Raw genomic sequence first — 24,970 nt, forward strand, 5'->3', positions numbered from 1 at the left:
TGTGCCCTTGCGACAATGTCTCAAAACAAAGCTGCTGTCATTTTTTATTGTTTTGTAAATTTTATACCCATTTTAGGAGATTTTATCTAAAACCCATCTTTTTAAAATATAATGTTCGGTCCACTAAATCTGCACTGAAATTATTAACTACTCTGGATAGCCCTGACATTTGCTTTTTTACTGCAACATATATGATAAAATGTGTTTTTATAAGGAAGTATATAGTCATTCCAGTATAATTTTTGATGTTCTGCGTATTTTTGCACTTCTGTTTAGTACTGTTTGTAACTCTCTATGCACTATAATAGTTTGAGGTCTGTATAAGCTGCACCTGCACTTTTGGCCCTTACTGCTTTTATAACATTTCATGCATGGCACTTTGCTACTTTATGTGTATTTGCACTTTTTTGAAGGTCCTTCTACTTTTACCATGCAAATCGGTTTATAGTTATGTATAAAATATTGTGTATTTTATGTAACAGGTCCTCTTATATAACATGTAAATTTTAAAAATTGTTTTATGTGTTTGTGTGCTTATATGGTTGTACTTTTCCAACCGAATAAAGCTTTTTGAATTGAATTGAATATTGGCCTCCATTATATTTGACACTAGACGTATGAAGATAAGAGGAGGCAAGCTCAGGGAAAACTTTATTAAAAGATAACTTAGCTGCAATAAGGTGTTGTAAAGACTCCTGTGCGTGACATGTGTAATAAATATGTTCAAGACTTTTGATGTTCTGAAGTAATGTTTTAGAAAGAGTCTGGTAAGATTCCTTTTTCTTGGAGACAAAATTTTAGATAAAATCTCATGCAAAAGTCTTAAAAGCATCCCAAATGGTACAAAAGGGAATAGAGTCAGAAAGATTGAAATGAAAAAAATTCCTGGAAAAAGGAAGTGAAGGAGGATGCAAATCAGTGTCCAACAAAAGAGAGTTATTGAGTCTCCATCGTTTCGGAGAGTTGCGTGTAGGTAAAACATCAGCTGAACGGACACTGGGGTGTGATCGGAGATTAGAATAGAGCCAATCTCTGCACTATGTAAAGATTGAGTAAGATGATGAGAGAGAAAAATGAGATCTATCCTAGACTGGATATGAAGTACTGGAGAAAAATAAGTGTATTCCCTTAAGGAAGGATTGACAAATCGCCAGGCATCCATCAGGTGTCGTTGACGGTTAGCAGAACAAATGTTTTTCATGTTTTATTGGGGATATAATTAGCTGAAGAGTTAGTATCTACAATGGGATCAAAACAATGGCTACAGTCGCCAGCTAGTATTAAATTGTCATCTGAATGCTGCAATAGTTTCTGAGCAATAGTAGACCAAAACTGGCAATCAGGAGCAGTAGGTCCATACACATGAAACAAAATAATAGAAACTTTGTTGATAGATAGTGCAAGTAATAACCATCTACCCTCTGAGACTGACTCTTGTGAAAGCATTTGAACCTTTAACGATTTATGGCACAGGATAAGAACGCCATTGTTTTACTAGTGCCAGACGAGAAAAACACATCTCCCACCCAATCCTAGCACATTTTCATACAGTCCTGTTCTTTAAGGTGTGTTTCCTGTAGAAACGCAATGTGAGCATTGAGGGTAGACAAGTTTGATAGAACATGCTGACGCTTAAGAGGGGAATTTAACCCCCGAACATTCCAAGAAACAACTGTCAAGAACATTGCAAAGAAGCAGTGCAATAAGTACAATCAGACATATCCTTAAAAAAGTGAAAATCGACACATAATTAATGGGAAAAAAGAAATGCAGTAAAGGCAAAAAAACAAAGATATCTAACCATAAACAAAATACAGAATATGAAAAAAAGGAATGAACAAGTATATTAAATAAAACAGGGGAAAGAAGGAGAAAAGGTTGAAGTATAAGAAGAGGAAGGAATGAAGCAAGAAGAATATGAGAATAATAATAATCATACATACATAGTCTGTGGATGAAGACAGGGTAGGGACATGGGAAGGGACGGAGCGGCAAGACTCCAGTGGAAGGAGAGGCACATGAAGGGCAGTCATATAAATGACGGGAGACAGGAACATGAAACAAGATGAAACCCTCCTGTAGGAAGAAAAGGTTATAATTAGTAGGATACAACAAGTAGTAACCAGGAACATCTCAAATGCTGCAACAGAAATCACAACCATACATTAACAATGAAAATACAACAATCTAATACAGCTGCATACATCATACAAGATAACAATGCATATCCTTTTTTCGCCCTTATTCTTGTGACTCGGTTACTGAGTCACATAGGTCAGAGTATTGCACGGCAACGACTTGTGTTGCCTTGCATTACTCCATATTTACGACAACACACAGGGCCATGCAGGGCGCCCTTGGGTAGCTTGGTAAATCTCTTTCTATATTTCATAAATATGCCCCTCAAGTTTTAACTCCCATGGCACTAGAGCATTACCTGAGCCAACTTACTAAGGCCTTAATATAAAGTTAAATAAGCTAACTGGGGGTAAACAAGTAAAAAAATTACAGTTTAAGGGAAAGAGCATGACAGTTGCAGCTTTGAGTGTCAGTTTCACCAGCAAAAATATAGTCCAGAAAAGGAGAAAAATCTTCAAAAAGCCTGGAGAGAAGTCTGAATTTTGAAGCCTGCCGGCATTTATGGTGGAGGTGCGCTCAATACAGAAGCTCTAACTCTCATAAGGACAACCAATTTTTGCCACATGGCAAAAACGGCAGACACTGGGCACAGGGGCAAAATTGCACGAGGTGCAGTATCACATTATTAGGCTCATTGCAGCAAGATCAGTGGCCACTTACTCTGAGAGCCGTCCTCCGCTTGCCCCAGGATTACTAAATCATAGCTGCATGACTTAAGTTCCTACTTCCCTCCCTTTCGCAAGGTGTTCGAGCTAACCTCAGAAAACCATAACAACAGTTGCAGCTGCTGTAGCATTTAAGTGGTGGCCAGCACGGGAGGGGCAGTGTGGGGGGCAGTGGAGGGGGAAACAATTTAAAAAGTAATGCTTACCTGCATTCTGCAGTGTAGTGCTCTTCTGGCCTATGCTCCTCAACTCCTGGCATGCTACAGGGTCCCCAACGCCAATCCAGACGCTGCTCTTTTGCTGGTATTACCCAGCATGAGAGCAGTGCTGTGATTGACCTGAGCACCATAGTTAGGTGCTCACTAAAGGACTACGACCATCTGCTTGTTCTCCACCCGGCTGTAAAGCACAGCTCGGGTGAAGAGACCGAAGTGCACATGAGACTGTCATGTGCACTTGAAGCAGCGCCACAACTTCTCCTCCTTCCTGCGGCTGTGTCGTCGTGCCGAAATAGACGACCCCGCCCTCGGCTCATGTGCAGGAAGTTGGCGAGTAAAAATACAATAATGATAACCTTTGTTATTATTTTATTTTTCATTTTTCACTGCTCAAAAGCGGTGGGGTGATGCTCCTCCGCCTTAGTGGAGGAGCGGCCGCTGCAATGCATTTTAGAGGGAATTCGAAAAATGTGAAACCAAACTTGTTAAATGACCAGCACTCTCCACCCCATGCAAATGACAACTACCAGCTGCAAAAATGGCATGCCACAAGACTAACAGAAAACAGCATCAAAAGGGTTCAGCACAAGTTGTTTCACCTGGTAAGAGTTATATAACAGAGCACACACTTTCTAATATATAGTGTGCGTCTACTGACACAATACCTTACTAAAGTATGTAGACTACAGGAACAATGAATGTGGAACTGAGGCATGTTTTACTAATGAGGTGTTCAAGTTGATATGGTATGATTAGAGCAGTATATCTAATGATAGTATGATTAGTTATGGTGTATTCAAGGGTTCGAAATTCCCGTTATGCTTAGTACGACAGAAAGGGCCGAGAACCGAACAGCCTCCATCTTGGATTGTGGCTCTCTCGTTTAAGAATCACATGGTCTCTTCCGCCCACCATCTGCTTTCCCTTTCATTCATTTGCTAGGAGACAGGCTGAATTGCTAAGAAGCAAGGTCACATCTGCTAAAAGGGAGTATCAAGCAAATTCCTCTAGACCTGGGACGAGAAGGGAGTCACCCCTTCGACCTTCTCTGTAAAGATAGTAACCCTTTGTATGTGTAACCGAAACTGGATATAGGCATGAGCTCATTAGGAGCCCAAGGACTAACTGGTACTTTTCCACATATAAGGTTTTGTATGCTGAACTGATAATGTATAAAAGTGTGTTACTGTCAAGGAGCCAGCAGTCTTCCTCGGCGCACCTGATGGGTGAGGATCGACGAGGCTCCTCTATATAGAGTTTTGTGGTGGCCAATAAACGCTTGAACCTTCCACGTTGCCAACTGCTCCTTATTTGACTTAATATTGCGGGCCAGTGGTAAGTGTGGCCGTTGGAATAATTATTTGGACACAACAGTTGGCGACCACGAAGGGACCCCGTGACAGGGTCTCCTCCCCCGTATTCGGGTGGTGGGATTGGGGGCATCCTGACTGGTTGGCGGGAAAGGAGCTTGAGGATTTCTTCCACTCTGCGCAGCTTTTTGGGACGTCCCCTGCTGCTAGTCACCCTTCACCGGGGTCCTACGGGCTTTACCCAGAAATGGACTGATTTGGTCGGGAGAAGTTGGCAGCGGAGAATGAACATTCGTATCTGGGTGCACCCGGTGAGTATAGATTGATTTGATTTGAAGCACGCGTTGTAAACGGTGCATTATTTTTGTTGAAGCACGCGTTGGAGACGGTGCGCTATTTGATTGATTTGAGAGCATTCGTTGAGAACGATGCATTTTTGATTTTAACACTGGCTGCATTTGTTTGAAGCTCGCGCTGGACAGCGGTGCATTGATTTGAAGGCGCGCACCGGAGAGTGGTGCCTTGCTTGATCGGTTTAGCATTACAGTGTTTTGATTCGAAGTACGTACCTTTTGATTGATTTGACTAAAACGGCGCGCCGAAGGGATATAGACGGATTGCACGTGGAAAGACCTGTGACCTAGACTGGGTAGCCACAAGGCATACTCCTGACGGGGCTAGTCCTCGTTGGGGGCTGGTCTTAGCGGTGAGCCAGAAGGGTGGCGGGAATCCCGCGTGCAGTTTGGTGTCTGAACTTTGAACCAGAGTCGACGGGCTTGGTTCTTCGATACAGATTGTATGGTGTGTATGATTCATGTTGATTGTTGCTTCTGTGTACGTGTCTGAAAACTAACCAAAAGGTCTTGTTTTAGCAAACTGAATTGTTTTGGCTGCTGCTGCCAAACAAGTGACTCCAGATTAGCTGAGAGCCAACCCGCCCCGCCGGAGGGCAGTCCTAGCCATTTTATGTATGTCAAACATGGGATCTCTCCCTTATTGTTCTGCACTCTGTGGCATAAGTACACTAAGGGTAATGAGGAGTTACGATGGCCCAAGACGGGTTCATTTGATGAGAAGAAAATTGCGTTCCTACAGGAACAACTGTTTTCTAGGCGAAGTAGGCAGGCCATGTTCGACGCTCTGATTGCATGGCAGAAGGAGGCCAAACAACGGCGAATGAGGGAAGAGAAAGTAGCTAGAGCCAAGGCAGGACAGAATATAACTCAGAAGGCTATGGCCTATGATCAAGACAGAGTAGAAAAAGGATTGGACTGCATGAATCGCGAATTTAGATTAAAGGTTGATAAGAGCTATGTGACCCGCCCGAATGCGGAAGATGAAATAGAGGACTTATTAGACACCAGGCCACCGCCCCCTTATGTACCGCAGAGAATGTATCCGGAGGTGACAGGGGCCTCGGCCCCGGTCCCGAATGTGTCTCTGGGGGCCTCGGCTTCGGCTCCTCCGGCCACTCCTATTCCCCCCTCCCTGCCGGACCTCTCCCGACTGTCGACATCTGTGTCTGAAGTTATGGCCATGCTACCTAATTTATTGACGGCAGCTGCAGCTGGGACCCCTCAGCTGTCGCCGGGGTCAATGTCTTCCCCTTCTGCTCTGCCCTCCTCCTCCGCCAGTACGACGCCGGTAACAGCTGTAACTACTCCAATACATCCGGCCAGTCTAACGGAGGGTAGGAGGTTGTTCACTCGTTCTGCCTTGGGGACGGAAGAAAGGGAAACTATTGCCACCAAGCGTCCCAATGGATGCGGCATCCTATTTATACTCTTTCTGATATTTGGAGTACTATGAGAAACTATGAACCGGTGATGCAACAGCATGCCCTGGAACATATGGCCAACCGTCTTATTTCTGTATGGGAACAGGTACACCAAGGAGGGAGAGCTCCGGCTATATTGTATGATATCCATGATCAGATTCACAAATCTCAATTGACGCCGGAAGAAGTGTATGGGAAGGTGCAGACTTTGGTTTCTTATAGAACTCGTTTGCAGCCTGCCATTCCCGCCGGATTCTCCCAGTTCCCTATGCGAGAAGTATACCCTATCTACCATCCTGAGGTTACCGAAGTGGTGGATGCCCAAGGTGTCGTCACCCGTCCGAGAGTTTACGCCCGGTTCCAGGAACAATGGGTCTATACCCCCTGGAAACGGAGTGAGGTATTGTCCCTAAAAAGCCAGTTGCCAGACCCTAGAAAAAATCCAACTGCATATTACAAAGAACTGACCGAGGCCGCCTCGTCAGCAGTAATGACGCCGGCAGATATTGAATTATTCTTTGCCTTATTGGTACCGGTGGATATTTGGCGCCAGGTACATGACCAGGACCATGGTACGGAATTTGGCGGGACATGGGACCAACTGAGAAACTGGGATAGAGATCGTAAGCCGGGGAACAAGCCCCGATCTGAGATACTGACCTTACCTGAAAAAATAATAACCTATATGCATTCATTGATCCCACCCCGGAAAGTAGATTGGGATAAACTGACGGCTTGTAAGCAAAAGAAGGATGAAAGTGTATCCGATTTTTTCACGAGGTTTGAGGGAGTATTCATTGATTTCAGCGGACAGGACCTGGCCACGAAAGGGGGTGTGCGTTTATTTGTTAATAGATTCGTAACAAATCTGCTACCTGAGGTATCGGCCCAGTTACAGGCCGCTGAGAGTACCTGGGCGACCACCACGCCTTCCACAATATTAAGCATGGCCCAGTATTATGAGCATCGGGAAAATGAGAGCAAGGATAAGACAGAAAAGAAGTCAAAAGACTTGAAAACCCGAGTGTTACTGCAGCAAGTAGAGAGGGGTAGAGGAAGAGGAAGAGGGTTGCAGAATTTCGTTCCAAGAGGGGCGGGACCCACGCAAACGGTTGGACGAACAGATTTAGGCATAAATCAATGTGCCTTCTGTAAGGAGGAAGGGCATTGGCGAGCCCAGTGCCCGTTGTTGTATGAGCAGAATAATGCTTCAAGGGGTCGTGGACGGGGAAGGATGAGTGGGCACCGAGGGGGATACACGAGACAGGAACAGTCAGCCCGAGGTGAGAATAGTCAGAATTATTTTGATCAAAACCAAGGTAAACAATACTATAATGAAGGATGTGTGACGGACGAAGGCTCTGGATATTCTCAAGCATAGGACAGCCAAAGACAAAGTAAGGGGCATGTGTCAATCCCGAGCTGCACCTTATGTCCATGCACAATTACTGGATGCATCAGGTTAGTTTTTAGTTGACACAGGGGCAATGAACAGTTCTGTTTCACGCGCCCTGGTCCCGGGGGCCGCTCTGTCTGGCCAGAATAATGTGTCCGTGGGGTTCTCTGGAACTCCGGTGGTAAGCCCCATTTCTAAGCCACTTTCCCTTACTCTGGGACCAGTAACGATAGATTCGCCTTTCCTCCTCACCTCCCAGTGTGGGGAAAATCTCCTGGGTATGGATATATTAAAGAGACTGCATGCCCGTATCTATTGCTCCCCCGATGGAGTTTACCTGACCATTAGGAATACCTCTATCCCCTCCATTCAATGTTTTTCCAAAACAGACTCCCTACCCCCTGAGCTTGCAAAACTCCCAAGGGATCTTTGGGCCCTGGGAGACACTGATGTAGGGTTCTTACAAATTCCCCCGGTGTCTATCACTCTGAAGCAGAATGCCAAATTGCCGAGGATCCCACAGTACAAAATAGCCCCCGAGGGAGAACGCGCTTTACTGGCCATTATGTCTGATTTGATTAAGACGGGGGTGGTGGAGGAAACGGCTTCCAATATCTGTAACAGCCCTATTCTTCCGATTCTTAAACGAGCTCCCGCACCCCAGTCCCCTGACTATGCTGATACCTATCGATTTGTGATTGATTTGCGAGAGATTAACAAAATTGTGGTGCCCCAGTATCCTGTGGTACCAGATATTAATTCCATTTTAACCATGATTCCTCCCACAGCGACTTTTTTCTCAGTGATTGATTTGAAGAATGCTTTTTTTAGTATTCCCATTCATCCAGATAGTAGACATTTTTTTGGTTTCTCATTGGGAGGCCGCAGCTTTAGGTTTTGTCGCGCCCCCCAGGGGTATACCAAAAGTCCTAGTATCTACAGTCAAGCACTAAAAAGAGTATTGGATACTTTGCAATTGCCGTCAGGTAATGTACTATTGCAGTATGTCGATGACCTCCTTGTGGCCTCTGATACAGAACATGGTTGCCGCGATGCCACGATTGCCCTGCTACAGCATTTGGCTACTCATGGTAACAAGGTGTCGCTTTCTAAATTTCAATATTGTCGACCGGAGGTGACCTATCTCGGTCATCTCCTGTCGAAGGAGGGAAGACGGTTGACTTCTGAACGCATTGCAACCATAACCAACATGCCTGTTCCTCGTCCATCTATAGTGTAGTGTTCATACAGCATGGATAACATTTTGAACCAGGCTTCGCAACTACCTAAATAAGATAAGGGCATTGATATAAACAAATCTTGCTTATGCATTACTGACGGGAGGAGACCACAGACCCAACAATCAGTAACATTTGTGGAACTATGAGTCTGGTGCAGCATCTCAATGAAGGCATTATGTACATACGTCTGTCGGTGCCTTTCCTTATGAGGGGCAAAGGTTTGGAAATGATGCTCCTTAGGAGCAGGAGTAGACACTATCAAGGTGTGTACAGGATGGCGGAACTCTAGATATATAAACAATCCTAAGCACAATACAAATGATACAATCAATATAGAAACAAAAACAATTTTGACACGCAAACTCCATGAGGAGAACATTGGCAAATGCGGGGGAATGGTACGAGGTACTATGGGACGCCCTTCTTCAGGGACAAAACGAGCAAAAGGGTACATTTCTCACTAAAAGTCCACTATAATCTCGGGAAAAGGGGGTCTATAAGCAGTCCGACCTGCCGGAGGGTGCTTCTTTCCTGTGTCCGTATAGAGCCTCACAGGCAGACTCCTATTGTTCAGAAAAACAAAAGTAAAAAGATAAAAACTTCTCGCGTTGGGGTCACACTTGACGCGACCCGTGTCGTAAAGGAACTCCACCTGGGCCCCACCAACTGATCTATGTCTCTATCTTCGTTCTGAACAGAGCTTCACATAAAGTTCCATGCTCTCAATGAGTTCAGTCCAGTGTTCCAACAATCCTCAGGTCTTTTGCTGAAGCCTCCAACTTCACTCACCAAGGCTAGACCTGGGATTCTTTATTTCCGGGGCCGCAGGTGATATCGGTCCCGACCAGGGGTTTCAGGATTAACAAACAAAGTAGGCACAGTGGGGTCAGACAAGGAGCTGGGCTCCCGACCAGATACTTTGCTTTGGGCAATTGAGTGGCCACAAAGAGGTGATTCCAGACTCACAGCACTCTCCCCTCGCCCGTCAACCTCTTTGCGGGTGTCCAGGGAAAGTGACTCTTCAGTGCTGGCTCGCCTTGGGATGGCAGGCCTTCCTCCTGGTCGAGCTGTTCCCTTGGCAATGGGAGGGGAACTCGCTTAAGATGGGAGATATGGATCCAGTGCTGCTTCCCTTCGACTTTCACCGCCGTTCGCGTAGCCAGGAGCACCTGGTACGGCTGGGACCAGCGCGGATCCAAACTCGACTTCCGTTGGTAGTTCCGGACCAAGACCCACTGTCCAGGTTCTACGCTGTGACCACAGAGCAGTCAGTTTCGAGGGGGAACTTACAGGGAAGTTCCCCGCTGGACCAGGATCGTGGAAACTGAACTGCTCTTTGTTGGAAAACGAGGAGTTAGTGGCGAACCTCAAAACCGCGTGCATAGAGTGGAGGGACATGAAGGAACGCATTCACTTCGCCAGCGAGTGGTGGGAATGGGTGAAGGACAGGTTCCTAAGCTTCTTCCAGGATGCAAGCAGAGCTGCTGCACGGGAAAAGAAGAGGACGTTCAGGAAACTGCAGAGCAAACTGCAGCAACTGTACGAACTCGAGCTCAGGGGATGGGACGTGGGTGACGACTTGGAGGAAACCCGAAAAGAGCTCGCAGAGCACTTCAGGGAGGAATCCAAGAAAATCATCTTCCGGACCAGAGCCAAGAACCTAGAGAAGGACGAGAAATGCAACTTGTTCTTCTTCAAGAAACTTCACTCGACCCATACACCGCTGGTTGAGCTTCGGGACTCGGAGGGCAACCTCCAAGGTGAGAAAGAGGAAGTCATGAAAGTCGTAACAGACTTTTACGGCGAACTCTACTCACCGAAGTTTTCAGAGAGAGACCAGGCGGATAGTTTCCTAGGGGGGATCTAGAAGACACTGGGTCCAGAAGAGAGAGAGGGCCTGAAAGCACCCTTCACCCTGGAAGAGCTGCACTTGGCCGCCACGACCTCCAAGAGAGGCAAGACACCTGGGAATGACGGTCTCCCAGTGGAACTTTATGTTGAATTGTGGGATCTGATCGGGCCGGACTTGCTGGACCTCTACGAGGAAGTGGTGGGCAAGGGCAGTATGCCGCAATCCCTGCGGGAGGGCATGATAACACTCTTGTACAAACAGAAGGGAGAGAGAGAAGACCTCAAGAACTGGAGGCCCATCTCTCTCCTCAATGTGGACTACAAGATTCTCGCAAAGGTGATGGCCAACCGCCTAAAGAAAGTGATAGAGAAGATAGTCCACCCTGACCAGTCCTGTGGGATACCGGGACGGCAGATCGCGGACAGTCTGGCCCTGGTCCGGGACACGATCGAGTACATCAAGGGCCGCAAGGTCCCGACGGCCTTTGTCAGCCTGGACCAGGAAAAGGCGTGTGACCGCGTTTCCCATGAGTTCATGGACCGGACACTCAGAGCTCTGGGACTAGTTGACTTCTTCTGTGATGTGGTGAAAACAATGTATAGAGACATCTCCAGCACGGCATTGGTAAATGGCTGGAGAACTGACCCGCTCCCCGTCCTGTCGGGGGTGAGGCAGGGCTGCCCACTCTCTCCCCTTCTGTTCATCTGTGTGATCAAACTCCTCGCCGAGCGCATCCGGCAGAACAGGAACATGAGAGGAGTGAAGGTACCAGGGAGCGGAGGTCGAGGAGAAGTGAAGTGCTCCCTCTACATGGACGAAGTCTCTGTATTCTGCGCAGATGGACCGTCTGTGAAGGAGGTAGAGAGGACTTGTCTGGAGCAAAGATCAACAGCGCCAAGTCAGAAACCCTGCTCTTCGGACACTGGACCCCCACCCGAGACCCACTGCCATTCCCCATCAAGCAGGACTTCCTGAAGATCCTTGGAGTCTGGTTCGGGGGAGACGGTGCAGCAGAGAAGACCTGGGAGGAAATACTAGCAAAGACAAAGCAGAAGCTGGGACTCTGGAACCTCCGGAAGATGACGATCAAAGGGAAGTCTTTGGTCCTGCGGAACGAGACCCTGCCAGTGCTCCAGTACGTCGCTCAAGTATGGCCAGTGCAGACCAGAACAGCTAAGGCCATCACGAGAATGATCTTCTACTTCATATGGAGCTCGAAGATGGACAGAGTGAAGAGGGCAGTGATGTTCAAGACCCACGACAAGGGAGGCAAAGGAGTGCCAGACATCACCACCATCCTGAGGGGGACCTTTGTATGCCACTGCATGAGGAACACCCCGAGGTCCAAAGATGAGAGTCACGCCGGCTTTCTGATGGCACGCTTCTTCCTACTGCCAACATGGAGGCGCCTCGGATGGGCAGAGTGGGTGAGCGCCGTCCCGTACAACTGGGAGACCCCGTGGTTCTACAAGGAAGCGGAGAAGTTTGTGCAAGAGTATGACTGTGTGGCAGTTCGCCCCGTCATGTAGACTCCAAAACTTCTCCAACGCCTGATACGTGCAAGAGAGATCAGTGAGCCGATCGGCGCTCTCCCCTCAGCCACAGCAGAACAAGTGTGGGGAAACGTCGCATCCAAGCGCCTGACAAACCAGCACAAGGACATCGCCTGGATGGCCATCCAAGAGGACTTCCCGTGAGAGCCTTCATGCACGCAAGGGGGCTCAACCGATACAAGTCCTGCCCGAGAGGGTGCACCGTGGACGAGACGACATACCATCTCTTCTGGGAGTGCACGTATGCGCAGGACCTGCTGAAGGCCCTAGGCACGGAGCTTAAGGCCTGGATACCTACGACCTGCATCACCGCTGACTCTGTGATGTATGGACTGTTCCCAGGGACACATGCACTAGGAGACCTCCAGGGTTGCTGGAGGCTCCTGTGCTGTTTTAAAGATGTTCTCTTGTTTTCCTGGAACCAGGAGGGAAAAAGGAGACATCGACCCTGGCATGCCGTAAGATGATCCACAGCCTCCTGTGAGACTACGCAGCACTGGACGGATCAGATGGAGACAGCGACGACGAAACCTGAGGACCCAAAGGGGGCCCTTTGTACCCCTACACGGGGGGCCCTGGAAGACTCAGGCAACGACAGCGACGACAGCGGACCCAAAGGGGTCTCCAAACCCTTAACGGGGGAGGGGGCCCTAGTGGGGCCACTAAACTGTTTTTCTTCTTTTCTTCCCTTCAATCCAGGAACCAGTTTGGCGACGGGAGAGAGGAGAAGGAAGATGAAGACAGGTAGAGTAAATGTTAAAATTTACTGTATGTATTTGACTAACGTGGCCTTTTCCCTTCACAGGTTAAAGGTCAACGGGATAGCTTGCGCACTTGTTGCCAAGTTTGTTACCAACGACTGACGAGCAAAAAGGGTGTTGTGGAAGGTGACGATTGATGTATCTGACCAAGAAATGACGCCCTGACAAAGAAAAAAAAAAAAGAAGAAAAAAAAATGTAGACATGCACATTACATGACCTTTAAGCGTGCTTCGTCTCGCACGAGCACGCCATCCTCTAGTTTTCACTTTAACAACAATGGATGTTTGTTTTGCCTTCGAACATTTTTCTTTAAGTAGCACAAACATCTAAGGCGAAAAGTGGGCGATGCAACTGATTTATTTACTGTATCACATATAATTATAGAAAAACATAATTAAGATGGATAAAAACAACACAGAAACATGAAAAGCAATGACCAAAGGTTTTATTAATTTTGCACAGTAAATCATTCCTTATTTACTGGGTTAAAGGGCACACCCAAAGGGCAAAAAGACCGGGACTTTAGGCTCTGCTGACACTTTTATGCATTAGCACCTTTGTTCCAGATAAGATCACTGCTTCTATGATTCTTACTGATTTTTAGGAACTCTGCTACCCCAGCTGTGGTATGCGTGTCAGTCATGAACTTAAAAGCCTTTTATCTTTATTCTCTTTTAGTCTTTTCTATTCGAAATATGCAAATAACGCACATTGTAAGGGCTTTAATTAATTGAACAATAAGAACCATTCATTCATTCACAGAGTCGCCGTCACTTATGTATGAATGTGGTATTTGTGTAGGGTAAACCTAGCTGATGGCAGCCGATCATTGTGGTATGGCAAAGCAGGCATGCCCTAAACTAGCTAGATTTCAAAGGTTACGTACCTCGTAATAGAGGCATTCCGGGTCAAAATCGTAGTCGTCATCTGGACTAGCGGTGCTCTCTGACTGGCTGGGGGCATCCTAGAATAGAGGAGAAAGTTAATCTGAGAATGGAACTCATAGAAATACAGGCACAAGAACGTTGTAGCCATGGTGGCTAATACGTGGGTCCGGGAATACCGGTTCAAAATCTGCTTGTTTTTCTCCCTTCGGGGTAAATAACGGATCCAAACCTGCAAATGTTTACCTCTGTACACATTTATTTAGCACCGGTTCTGGTGAGAAATATGTGCAAATTTTTAAGTCATAGTGCAGGTGCTGTCTGCTGGGACTGCGGGATGGCTAAGCAGGCATGCTCTAAACTATCTAGAGTTTAAAGGTTACGTACCTTGTAATAGAGGCATTCCGGGTCAAAATCATAGAGGTGCTCTCTGACTGGCTGGTAGCATCCTAGAATAGAGGTTATAGTTAGTCTGAGAAAGGTACTCATAGAAATACAGGCATGAGGACGTTGTAGCCATGGTGGCTAATACGTGGGTCTGGGAATACCAGGTCAAAACCGGTGTGTTTTTCTTCCTTCGGGGTAAATAACGGGCCCAAATCTGCAAATATTTACCTCTACACACATTTACCACCTGTTTGGTTCTGGCAGTTAATATGTGCTAATCTTTAGGACATAGCGCAGGTGCTGTCAGCTGTGTCTGCGGGGTGGCTAAACAGGCGTGCAGAGAGCATTGGCTGCCCCCCACCCTTCAGGCACCGATAGAGTCTTTAAACTTTTTAACGCTGGTCCCCCCAGTGAAAAGATACAATTCATTGGTCCTCCCCTCAGATTTTTCCACAAATGTATTATTTTTTTTCAAGTTTAAAGAGAGATTGATTAAGATCATAAAGGGAATACATTGATTGAAATACATATGAATACAGCAATAAAGAATGAAAAAAAAGCGTGATCAATTAAAAAAATGTTATAATAAATAAATAAGTAAGGAGGTTGGGGGAAAAGGACTGAAAGACACATGAAACCTCACTGCATAATGTCCGATTGCAAGTATCAAGAAAAACGTATAACTATGTAATCAACCAATAACAATAGAATACGGAAAAACATTACAGATAGGAAGGGATTTAAGGGGGTTTAAGAACTTCTTGAATTGCAGGAGAAAGTATAGAAAATCTTTTGGCAGAGTTATTTAAATTGGTGACCACAATTCATGCCGTTTCAAAACCAGAGACCAAGCATGCATATATGCAGTATTGAATCTATGATTATAACAAACTGCATACCACCATGCTTTTGACGATCACTGCGTAAAATATTTTCAATGCTTAGTGATTTGTTGAAAAGCAATTGCCAATTAAAGTTCTATTATGTGCATATTAAATGAAACTTTAGCCCACACATCTGATACACTTCCTAGGAAAACATTAAAAAAAGAGCAGGGTATATTTAAACAAAATATGGAATTAACCTGATCCCAAACTTGTTGCCAGAAAGTGGAGACATAGGAACAAGTAAAAAGTATGGGCCCGATTTACAAAAGTAATCTGAGACAAAATCCTAACTTTATGACTTTCGGTATTCACAAAATGTATTTAGGAGTACTAAAGTTAGAAATCCTAACTTTACTACTCCTAAATGTCCTTTGTGAATACCGAAACTCTTAAAGTTAGGATTTTGCCTCAGATTTCTTTTGTGAATCGGGCCCCAAATGTTTAAGGTCAGCCTGTTGTGCACAGCACGTCCAACATGTATATTAAGTATCGGAATTAATTCTATGAAGAAGAGCAGGCATTTTAAAAAGTCTTTTATAAACAAAACAAATGGTTTGCGTAGTTTTGGCTGCACAGGAGGATTTTCTAATCTTGATCCAAATCTGTTTCCATGTAGAGACAGGTATGGTAACTTGAAGGTCAGCTTCCCAAGCAAGTTCGACTTGGGATTTATAACAACCACTAATAGTGTGTTGGAGGAGGGAATATATGGAAGAGGCCTTTGGATTTGTAAGCAGAAGTTTGGTCAAACTGATGGAAGACGATGAGTTAAAAAGAGCAGCCAACTGAAAGGAATTGTATGCCTGAAATATCACATTTTGAAGAAGCAGGAATCTATGACGAGAAGCAGGTGATAAACCAAACAACATAGAAGCCTCTGAGAAAGAAATAAAATAATTATTTTTATTCAACTGTTTGACCCAAAGTAGCCTATTAGTTCTCCAAGAGGGCCAATAAATAGATCTATTATTTAGTTGTATCAAACGATTATTCCAGATTGGAGAATCCCAAAAAGTTTCCAAGTTTATAGGGTGATACAGAATGACTGAACTCAGCAATTTACCTGTATGGAGAGCAATCGGAGTACATATCTTCTGTGGCATGCGCATGAACTTGATGATTTCAGAAAAAGAAAATGGAAAGAGAAACTCCTGTTCTAAAGTCAATCCATAATGGAGTGAATAAAGAAGAGGAACAAATCCAATGAGCAGATTGCTTTAAAAGAAATGCTTTGTGGTAATTAGCAAAATCTGGAAAATTAACACCTCCCTCCACTTTGTGTCGCTTCAGTTTAGATAGGGACATACAAGACATTTTAGTTATTCCAAAGAGGATAAGATAGAGTACAGTTTCCTATAGGATTTAAGCGGGATATTTAACGGAGTATTAGAAATAGTAAATAAAATAATAGGAACTAACATCATTTTAATTGTATCCAGCCGCCCCACAAAGATAAGTGCAAAGGATGCCATCTAGAAGTTAAGGAAGTAACTTTCTGAATGCACAAATCTAAGTTGATAGAAACTGAAGTAGCAAGAGAGGAAATGAATTGAAGACCCAGGTATTTAATTTGATTAGGTCTCCATATAAAGTTAGAGGAAGAGAAGTCATGTTTAAAAGTAAGTTTATTTAAAGGTAAGATTTCCCATTTGTCAGTATTTAATTTATAGCCAGAGACCAAGTTATAAGATACAGCCTCTTCTGAGAAGGCAAGAAGAGAGGATTGAGGTTGAGACATAAATAATACGATGTCATCTGCACATGCAGCTTGTTTAATATGTTGAGCATTGCAGGAAAACCCATTGATAGAAGGATTTTGCCTAATCTTGGACAAGAAAGGCTCAAGTGCCAAATTAAGAGAAATGCAGACAGGGGACAACCCTGCCTAAATCCCCTGTCCAAAGGAAAAAAAGCAGAAGTAAGACCATCAGCTTGTGGGATGAGTATAAGAGGGAGATCAAGTTAATAAAGCAATGGCTACCAAGGGTTCAGGGAAGTCAGCAGCATAAGATATGACATCAAAGAACAGATGAGTATGATAGGTATTGCCTTGAGACAAACCCCGATTGTTCCTTCCCAAGAAGATTAGGTAGAAGAGGCCGCAGTCTGGTGGCCAGCGCCTTGGCAAAAAGTTTATAATCTAAATTGACCAAAGAGATGGGTCTGTGATTTTTGCAATAAAGTAAATCTTTACCATCTTTCGGGATAAGACAAATAAGTGCTTCGAGAAAAGTACCAGAAGATATGGAGCAATCAGAAAAAGATTTGATTAAAGTAAGTAATTTGGGTAAAAGAATATGAGAGTAATGAATATAAAATTCTGCGGTAAAGCCATCGGGCCCAGGGGCCTTACCTTTTTGAGGGAAAGCATAGCAAGATGTAACTCTGAAAGCGATAGTTCAGTTTCTAAAGAAGAAAAATCTATATGAGAAAAATCTGATTTCTGTATAGAGGAAAGATAATAGAGAATGTCTTGATCTGAAGTTAAATATTCAGGTGTATATAAATTGGCAAAAGGAGCGGAATTGGTTCAAAATGTCTGGGTCATCTGTATTAGATTAATTAAATAGCTTGTTTTGTTAATTTTTATGATAATTTGCTAGCAACTTGCCAGATTTATTTTGGCCTCCATAATATTTGGCACTAGACTGAAGAAGATAAGAGGAGGCAAGATCAGCGGAAACGTTATTAAAAGCTAATTTAGCTGCAATAAGGTTTGGTAAAGATTCCTGTGTGCGAGATGTGAAATAAATATGTTCAAGACTTTTGATGTTCTGAAGTAATGTTTTAAAAAGAGTTTTGGAAGCTTTCCTTTTCTTGGAGACAACATTTATAACAAAATCTGGGACCGAAGCCTAAAAGCATCACACATGGTACAAAAGGGAATAGAATCAGAAAGATTGAATTGAAAAAATTCCTGGAAGAAGAAAGTGAAGGAGGATGCAAAATCAGTGTTCAGCAAAAGAGAGTTATTGAGTCTCCATCGTTTAGTAGAGTTGCGTGTAGTTAAAACATCAAGCTGAACTGACACTGGGGTGTGATCGGAGATTAGAATAGTGCCAATCTCTGCACTATGTAAAGATTGAGTAAAATGATGAGAGAGAAAAATAAGATCTATCCTAGACTGGGTATAATGGACTGGAGAAAAATAAGTGTATTCCCTCAAGGAAGGATTGCATGATCGCCAGGCATCCATCAACTGGCGTTGACGGACAGCATGAACACATATTTTTTGTGTTTTATTGGGGATATAATAGGCTGAAGAGTGAGTATCTACAATGGGATCAAAACAAGGGTTACAGTCCCCAGTTAGTATTAAATTGTCATCTGAATGCTGTAATAGTTTCTGAGCAACAGTAGACCAAAACTGGCAATCAGGAGCAGTTTTACCATACACATTAAACAAAATAATAGAAATTTTGTTGATAGATAGTGCAAGTAATAACCATTACCCTCTGAGTCTGACTCTTGTGAAAGCATTTGAACCTTTAACGATTTATGGCCCCACAGAATAAGAACGCCATTTTTTTTACCAGTGCCTGGCGAGAAAAACACATTTCACACCCAATCCCTGCGCATTTTCATACAGTCCTGTTCTTTAAGGTGTGTTTCCTGAAGAAACGCAATGTGGGCATTGAGGGTAGACAAGTGCGATAAAACTTGCTAACCCCCTAACATTCTAAGAAACAACTGTCAAGAACATTGCAAAGAAGCAGTGTAATAAGTACAATCAGACATATCCTTAAAAAAGTAAAAAATCGACACATAATTAATGGGAAAAAAAGAAATGCATTAAAGGCAAGAAAACAAAGCTAACTAACCATAGACAAAATACAGAATATGAAAAAAAGAAAGTAAGACCAAGTATATTAAATGAAATAGGGTAAAGAAGGAGAAAAGGTTGAAGTATAAGAAGAGGAAGGAATGAAGAAAGAAGAATATGAGAATAATAATAATAATCATACATACATAAACTGTTGATGAAGACGGGGGAGGGGCATGGGAAGGGACAGAGCGGCAAGACCCCAGAGGAAGGAGAGGCATATGAAGGGCAGTAATATAAGTGATGGGAGTCAGGAACATGAAACAAGATGAAACACTCCTGTAGGAAGAAAAGGTTATAATTAGTAGTAACCAGGAACATCTCAAATGCTGCAACAGGAATCAAAATCATACATTAACAATGACAACACATCTATCTAATACAGCTGCATACATCATATAAGAAAACAATGCATAAGATGCTGAAAGAGGTAAAAAGAACAAAACAATGTAGTATCATTTGAACAAGGAAGAGGATGCAGTAACATCCATGGTCTCGCCTCTTTGACCAGCAAGAAATTCCTTCAAGTGAGATGGATCCTCATAGGCAGTAGTTTTATTGTTGTAGGTGACCTTGAAGGAGCATGGATGAAATAGTCCAAATCGAGCTCCAAGAGAACGAAGCATCGGTCGCATTCTTAAGAACTCCTAACGTCGATCCATAGGAGCTTTGGCATAATCTTGAGAGAGGAATAAATCATGTACAGACCAAGATATATGTTTAAGCTGCTTGGCAGCGGTAATTACCTGCTTTAGCTCTGTATACTCTAGGAAACACAGGATGACTCCCTGAGGTTTCCTAGATATGGTTGGAGTTTCAGGAAGATGTCCAAGTCTATGAGCTCATTGCATGTTAAAAGAGGTACCTTCCAGAAGACCTAAAAGCTGTGGCAGGAAATGTTTGAAAAATGATGTAGGATTGGTACCCTCCATGCCCTCGGGCAAACCATAAATATGAAGGTTGTTCCTTCGACCGTGATTTTCCAAATCTTCAACCTATCTACGCAGACTAGATACCTTCTCCTGAAGAGTAGCCTTAGGTGGAGTGTCTTTAAAATCACAGATTTGATGCTCTACAGTAGAAATGCACTCCTTCATAAGATTCCATCTTTCTGAAAGGTCCTGTAATCTAATATTTGTTTCATCCATAAAGTGGCGTAAAGCTCTTATTTCCCCTAAAAGCAGGTCTAAATAGGAACTAGGAGGAGACTTAGAGGGCAACGGCGAATCTTTTTTGAGCCTTGTAGGTGTAGCTTTGCTGAAGACTGAACAGCTGTAGCTGACATGACTGAGGAAGAGGAAGCACCAGCGCTCTTGTGAGGCGAGATACCTTTCATTTTGAAAGAACTGCGAAGCGCTGAAGCAGAAATGGAAAACTTGACCGAAGAAAGTCCCGTAAAACACTTTCTTCATTGTGACCTGCCCATGCACATAAGCCTGTTATGAAAGGCTGTGAAAGTTAATTATGAAGAGGAAAAAAAAGGGAGAAGCTCAGGCAGACCAATATGTAAGAAAGTCTCCTCAGAAAAGGCTTGCAAGGACACAAAAACACAATAAATTAAGCAACTACAACCCCAGCATGAACCAGCAAGTGAAAAAAAGAGCCAGCAACTTGCAAGGAAAATGGCATGACTAAATAATTCCTCCATGAAAAAATAGACATAGGAAAGAGCATAGAGGAAAATGTGTGCTTCCATTCACATAATATCGCAAGCAGAAGAAAGTATCAGCCCCAAACGTGCCTCTGTTTTACGGGTTAATCCTCCCATCCAAGCCACAGTCATTAATCATCATAATTAGTCCAGCACAATCTCCTCAGAGTACCATAAATCTGAAGGAGCCGGTGACTGGTAGGCTCATTTTCAGAAAGGAGAGAATTATACACTCCAAAACCTGGAAACGGAGCGAGCAGCATCGCAGAGCTTCCTGGATAATTTCCAGGCAGAGAGCACAATGCAGTAGGAGAATTTGCCGCTCCTCCGAGGCTTCTTCGTGTGACCCCTTGCAGAGCCTCAGTGTTTCAACGCCATCTTGAGCTGGTGCCAAGCCAAGCCCCCACAAATATTCTATTAAATTCACAATGTTTAAATACGTCTTGATTTATTTAAACACAAGACATATTTAAACATTGCAGTTAAATTTTGTTGCCTTTTTAAAACGCAAACAATTACATGATTGCCAAACATATCATTCAGGTCAGGCATGCCTTACCAACATGGAAAAGTATCCACAGTGTGATTACTAGAAATGGGGGCAGGGGTTTTGATGAATATGTAAAGTTCATTCCCTTTTGAAACATAGTCCCAGCTAGGACATAATGACAAATTTTTTTAGTGATGGCTCATTACAGAGCGGCTTACTGCCCCACATTTTTTACAGCTTAAAACAAAGCACTGATATCAGCATAAAGCTTCTCTTGGCAAGATAACCCCTGCCTCACCCCCCCGGATCACTTGAAGTCCCCCTATAGTGCCCGCCCCATGGTCTGAAGACCCCTGATCTATGGTTTTCTGTCACTTCATGGTTGTTGATACATTACTGCTGTAAGAAAGCTGGTTATTATAAACCTTTCACCTTTCATGATTGCACCTCGAATCTATGACTAATTCTGAGCAGTAAACAGTTGGCTTGATTATTCTATTTAAGGATAATCCTTACTGTCACCGCCCCATTTCCCTCATTGACTCATAACTGTAATGTTTCCTTTTATCTTTTATGGTTAGAATTTTCAACATGGCGGCGGATCTATGAAAAAAAAATAGCAGCTACAACTTCACAATCTGATATCAGTTCTGGGGGGCGTGAATCCGATTCAGAAATGCGCAATGGAGCGGTGGCGCGTCAGAAATCCATACCTTCGCCTGGGGAAGAATTGAATTTTTTATGCGAAGAACGACGCCAAACGGTACGACCAAGGCCGTCAAGGAATCCAGAAGCGCAAACTTCAAACGGCGGCAGAGGCGCAAGGCAAACACAAGGAGAACAAAATCCACCCATAAAAAGAGGAAGAGGGTATTGGAAGAACAAACCTCAGAACTAGATGACAATTATAACACCATTGTTAATCTTGCTAATATCAACTTGACAACACAGGAAGAGAACATCTTGAAATTGGGACTATGTGTGCTCCACAAACTGATTTTGACTATGCTTCAGCAAGATTAGATCTTTACAAAGGGGTACAAAAATTAAAACTAAAAAAACATTTCATAGTCAACAAAACTACTACAGAAAGAACATCAAATACAATACCGACATCTAGTGGGGCACTGGTGCTATCACAGTCTGATGAATCATGTTTATTAGCGATGTAAGATCTTTATGATGAGTATACGATTAAACACAGTCTGAATAACTCAATACCGACACATTTAGGACGAACTGAAAATGTGATAGATATACCATCAAGTCCATTCAAACTGAAGTCCACGTTCAGCCCTATTGCAATCCGAGATGCTATTGATATTTTCTATGAGGCAGTGACAGCACAAATGAAAAGTCTCAATAAAACAGTACAACAAAAACAAAATGTTGGAACAAAAGTAATCTGCAATACAGAAACCTAATTACAAAACTGCAAAAGAACAAGAACATCATAATCCGCAATAGTGACAAAGGTGGGAACATTGTTATTTGGTCTTTGACAGAATATAATAAAGAAGCCTTCCACCAATTGAATGATTGCTCTTGCTATGTTCGCTCCAATATTGGCAGTCTTAAAGCAACGTACAAAGAATTTTATTAAAAAACTCTCAGGATGGAAACGAGCAGACCTGATCAGTATAGATGAGTACAAATATATGAAGAACGATAATCCAACCACCTCGACTATGTACTTTATCCCTAAAGTCCATAAAAACCCCACAAATCCACCAGGGAGACCTATTATTAGTGCGAGGGATGGACTAGTGGAACATGCAACCAAATATATTGATTTTTATTTACAGGGCTTTGTTCAGAATCTCCCATCTTATGTTAAAGACACAAATGACTTTTTAAGAAAAATTTCTACATTTGTCTGACAGGAGGATCTCCTTTTAATAGCGTTAGACGTGACCGCACTATACACGAGCATTGAACACACGGACGGTCTGGCAGCTGTTGAACATTATTTAATGAAGAGATCAACAGAACAAAGGAACATAGCAACATGTTGATAGAAATGATTATATTTTGTCTATTCAATAATATATTTATGTTCAGCAGCCAACTATACCAACAAACCAGAGTCGTAGCCATGGGGGCCAGTTTCTCACCAAGTTATGCCTGTTTACATATGGGCATGTGTAAGGAACTGGTCCTCATGGAAAAACATGGTTACTATATGCAGAACAAGGTGAAAATGTGGTTACGTTATATCGATGACCTGTTTGTGGTTTGACATGGCACGTTTGATGAAGCAAACAAATTTGTGGAGCAGATTAATGTCAACAATGTTAATTTACAATTCACTGCAACAATCAGTAAGACGAGTATAGAATTTTTAGATACTCAGATTTACATTGACAAAAACACAATTGAAACTCGTCTCTTTAGAAATAAAAGAGCTGGAAATTCTACATTGCATGCAAGTAGTTCTCACCCAAAACATTTAATCAATAGCATTCCCTATGGAGAAATGCTGCGCTTGCGACGTATTTGCGGCAATAGTGAAGATTTTAGGGTAGCGCAACTTGACAGCAAAAGACGATTCCAACAGAGGGGCTATTCTGTCAATGTAATTGATAAAGCATTCATTAAATCCATGCAATGGAGTAGAGACAAGGCATTGCAGGAAAGAACTACAGGAATAAAAACTGTGACAAGCCAAATCAACTCAGATAGGGAAGACTTCCGATTAATAATGAATTATAGTAAGCAACATAAGTCACTTGATAAGATTATCCAGCAGAACTGGCCTCTGGTACGTAGTGATCCGGTGATTGGACCCCTGCTACCGCAGAGAGTGTTCATCACCTAGAGCAGGGCTCCCTCAATGAGGGATATTCTAGTAAAAACTAGTGCAGAGGTTGTAGATAATAGTAGCTGGATCAAAGCCAACAAAGGATTTTACAAATGTAAAACTTGTAAAGCGTGTTCCCATGGAATAAATAAGAGTACATATTACACACCCTTTAGTGACAAAACATGTAAAATTTCGAAGCTTTTGACATGTAAAACCGAATTCGCTGTCTATGTCCTGTTGTGCCCGTGTGGCCTTCAGTACATAGGCTGCACCAAATTACCGGTTCATAAACGGGTGCTGCAACATTTGAGATCCATTACAAGCCACGACAACACCTATCCTGTGGCAGGTCACTTCAGGGAATTTTATGAATCAAATAACTCCAACCTGAAGTATTATGTGATAGACCCAGTTCCCCCCAGTAGAAGAGGTGGCGATCGTGAAAACAAATTAAGAAAATTAGAGACACGCTACATTCTACAGCTAGATTCAAAACCTCCGGAGGGACTTAATGCCATGGAAGACTTACATACATGTCTCACATGATTGCATGAAATATATTTGTTACTAGGGAACAGAAGGACCAGTATGGAATCTCAGCCAAAATTAGATTTTTAAACCTTTTATATTTCTTATCCCCCCACTTCTTGACATTAGACTGAAGAAATTTTAGTACAATGGTAGCGTTTTTTTTAAACAAATATTTATAAAAAACAGGAGATTATGAATAGACTATATAAATGAATCATTGATAGTTTTATGGATTTATCACTAGAATTTTATTGGGTTTATACCTTTTATCTGTTGTAAATGATATTTATTTATTTATTTAATTCTTTATTTACTTATTTATTTATTGGTGATCATTGTATTTATACAGGCAGTAGCTATTTTGCACAAATTCTCCAGACCTTGGCTTTTCTACATTTTTGAACAAGCCGGGGCAATACCATTGGTCCTTTATGATAGCAGGGGTGGTAGAAACCATAAGAGAACGAAATCAAATGATGGTTATCGTCAATAATGATGTCATCAATACCGGATACACTTAACAACTAAAGAATTGTAGAACAAATTAAATAATATGTAAAGATATCCCACCACGTCACAAGTTTAAGAGAAGGAAATAGAT

General features: G+C 43.0%; 1 protein-coding gene across 1 annotated transcript in view; it reads right to left on the bottom strand.

Moving 5' to 3' along the window:
* The window catches only part of LOC146809047 (uncharacterized), a 523,889-nt gene that overhangs the window by 85,150 nt on the left and 413,769 nt on the right, over positions 1-24,970 (bottom strand). The window contains exons 19-22 of the mRNA XM_085615855.1: positions 19,041-19,173; positions 14,185-14,246; positions 13,800-13,877; positions 1,944-2,076 (exon numbers count right to left, since the gene is read on the bottom strand). Coding sequence (XP_085471981.1) covers positions 1,944-2,076; positions 13,800-13,877; positions 14,185-14,246; positions 19,041-19,173 — 406 coding nt within the window. The remainder of the gene's footprint in view (positions 1-1,943; positions 2,077-13,799; positions 13,878-14,184; positions 14,247-19,040; positions 19,174-24,970) is intronic.

This window comes from Triturus cristatus, chromosome 7, assembly GCF_964204655.1.
Source record: "Triturus cristatus chromosome 7, aTriCri1.1, whole genome shotgun sequence".
NCBI lineage: Eukaryota > Metazoa > Chordata > Amphibia > Caudata > Salamandridae > Triturus > Triturus cristatus.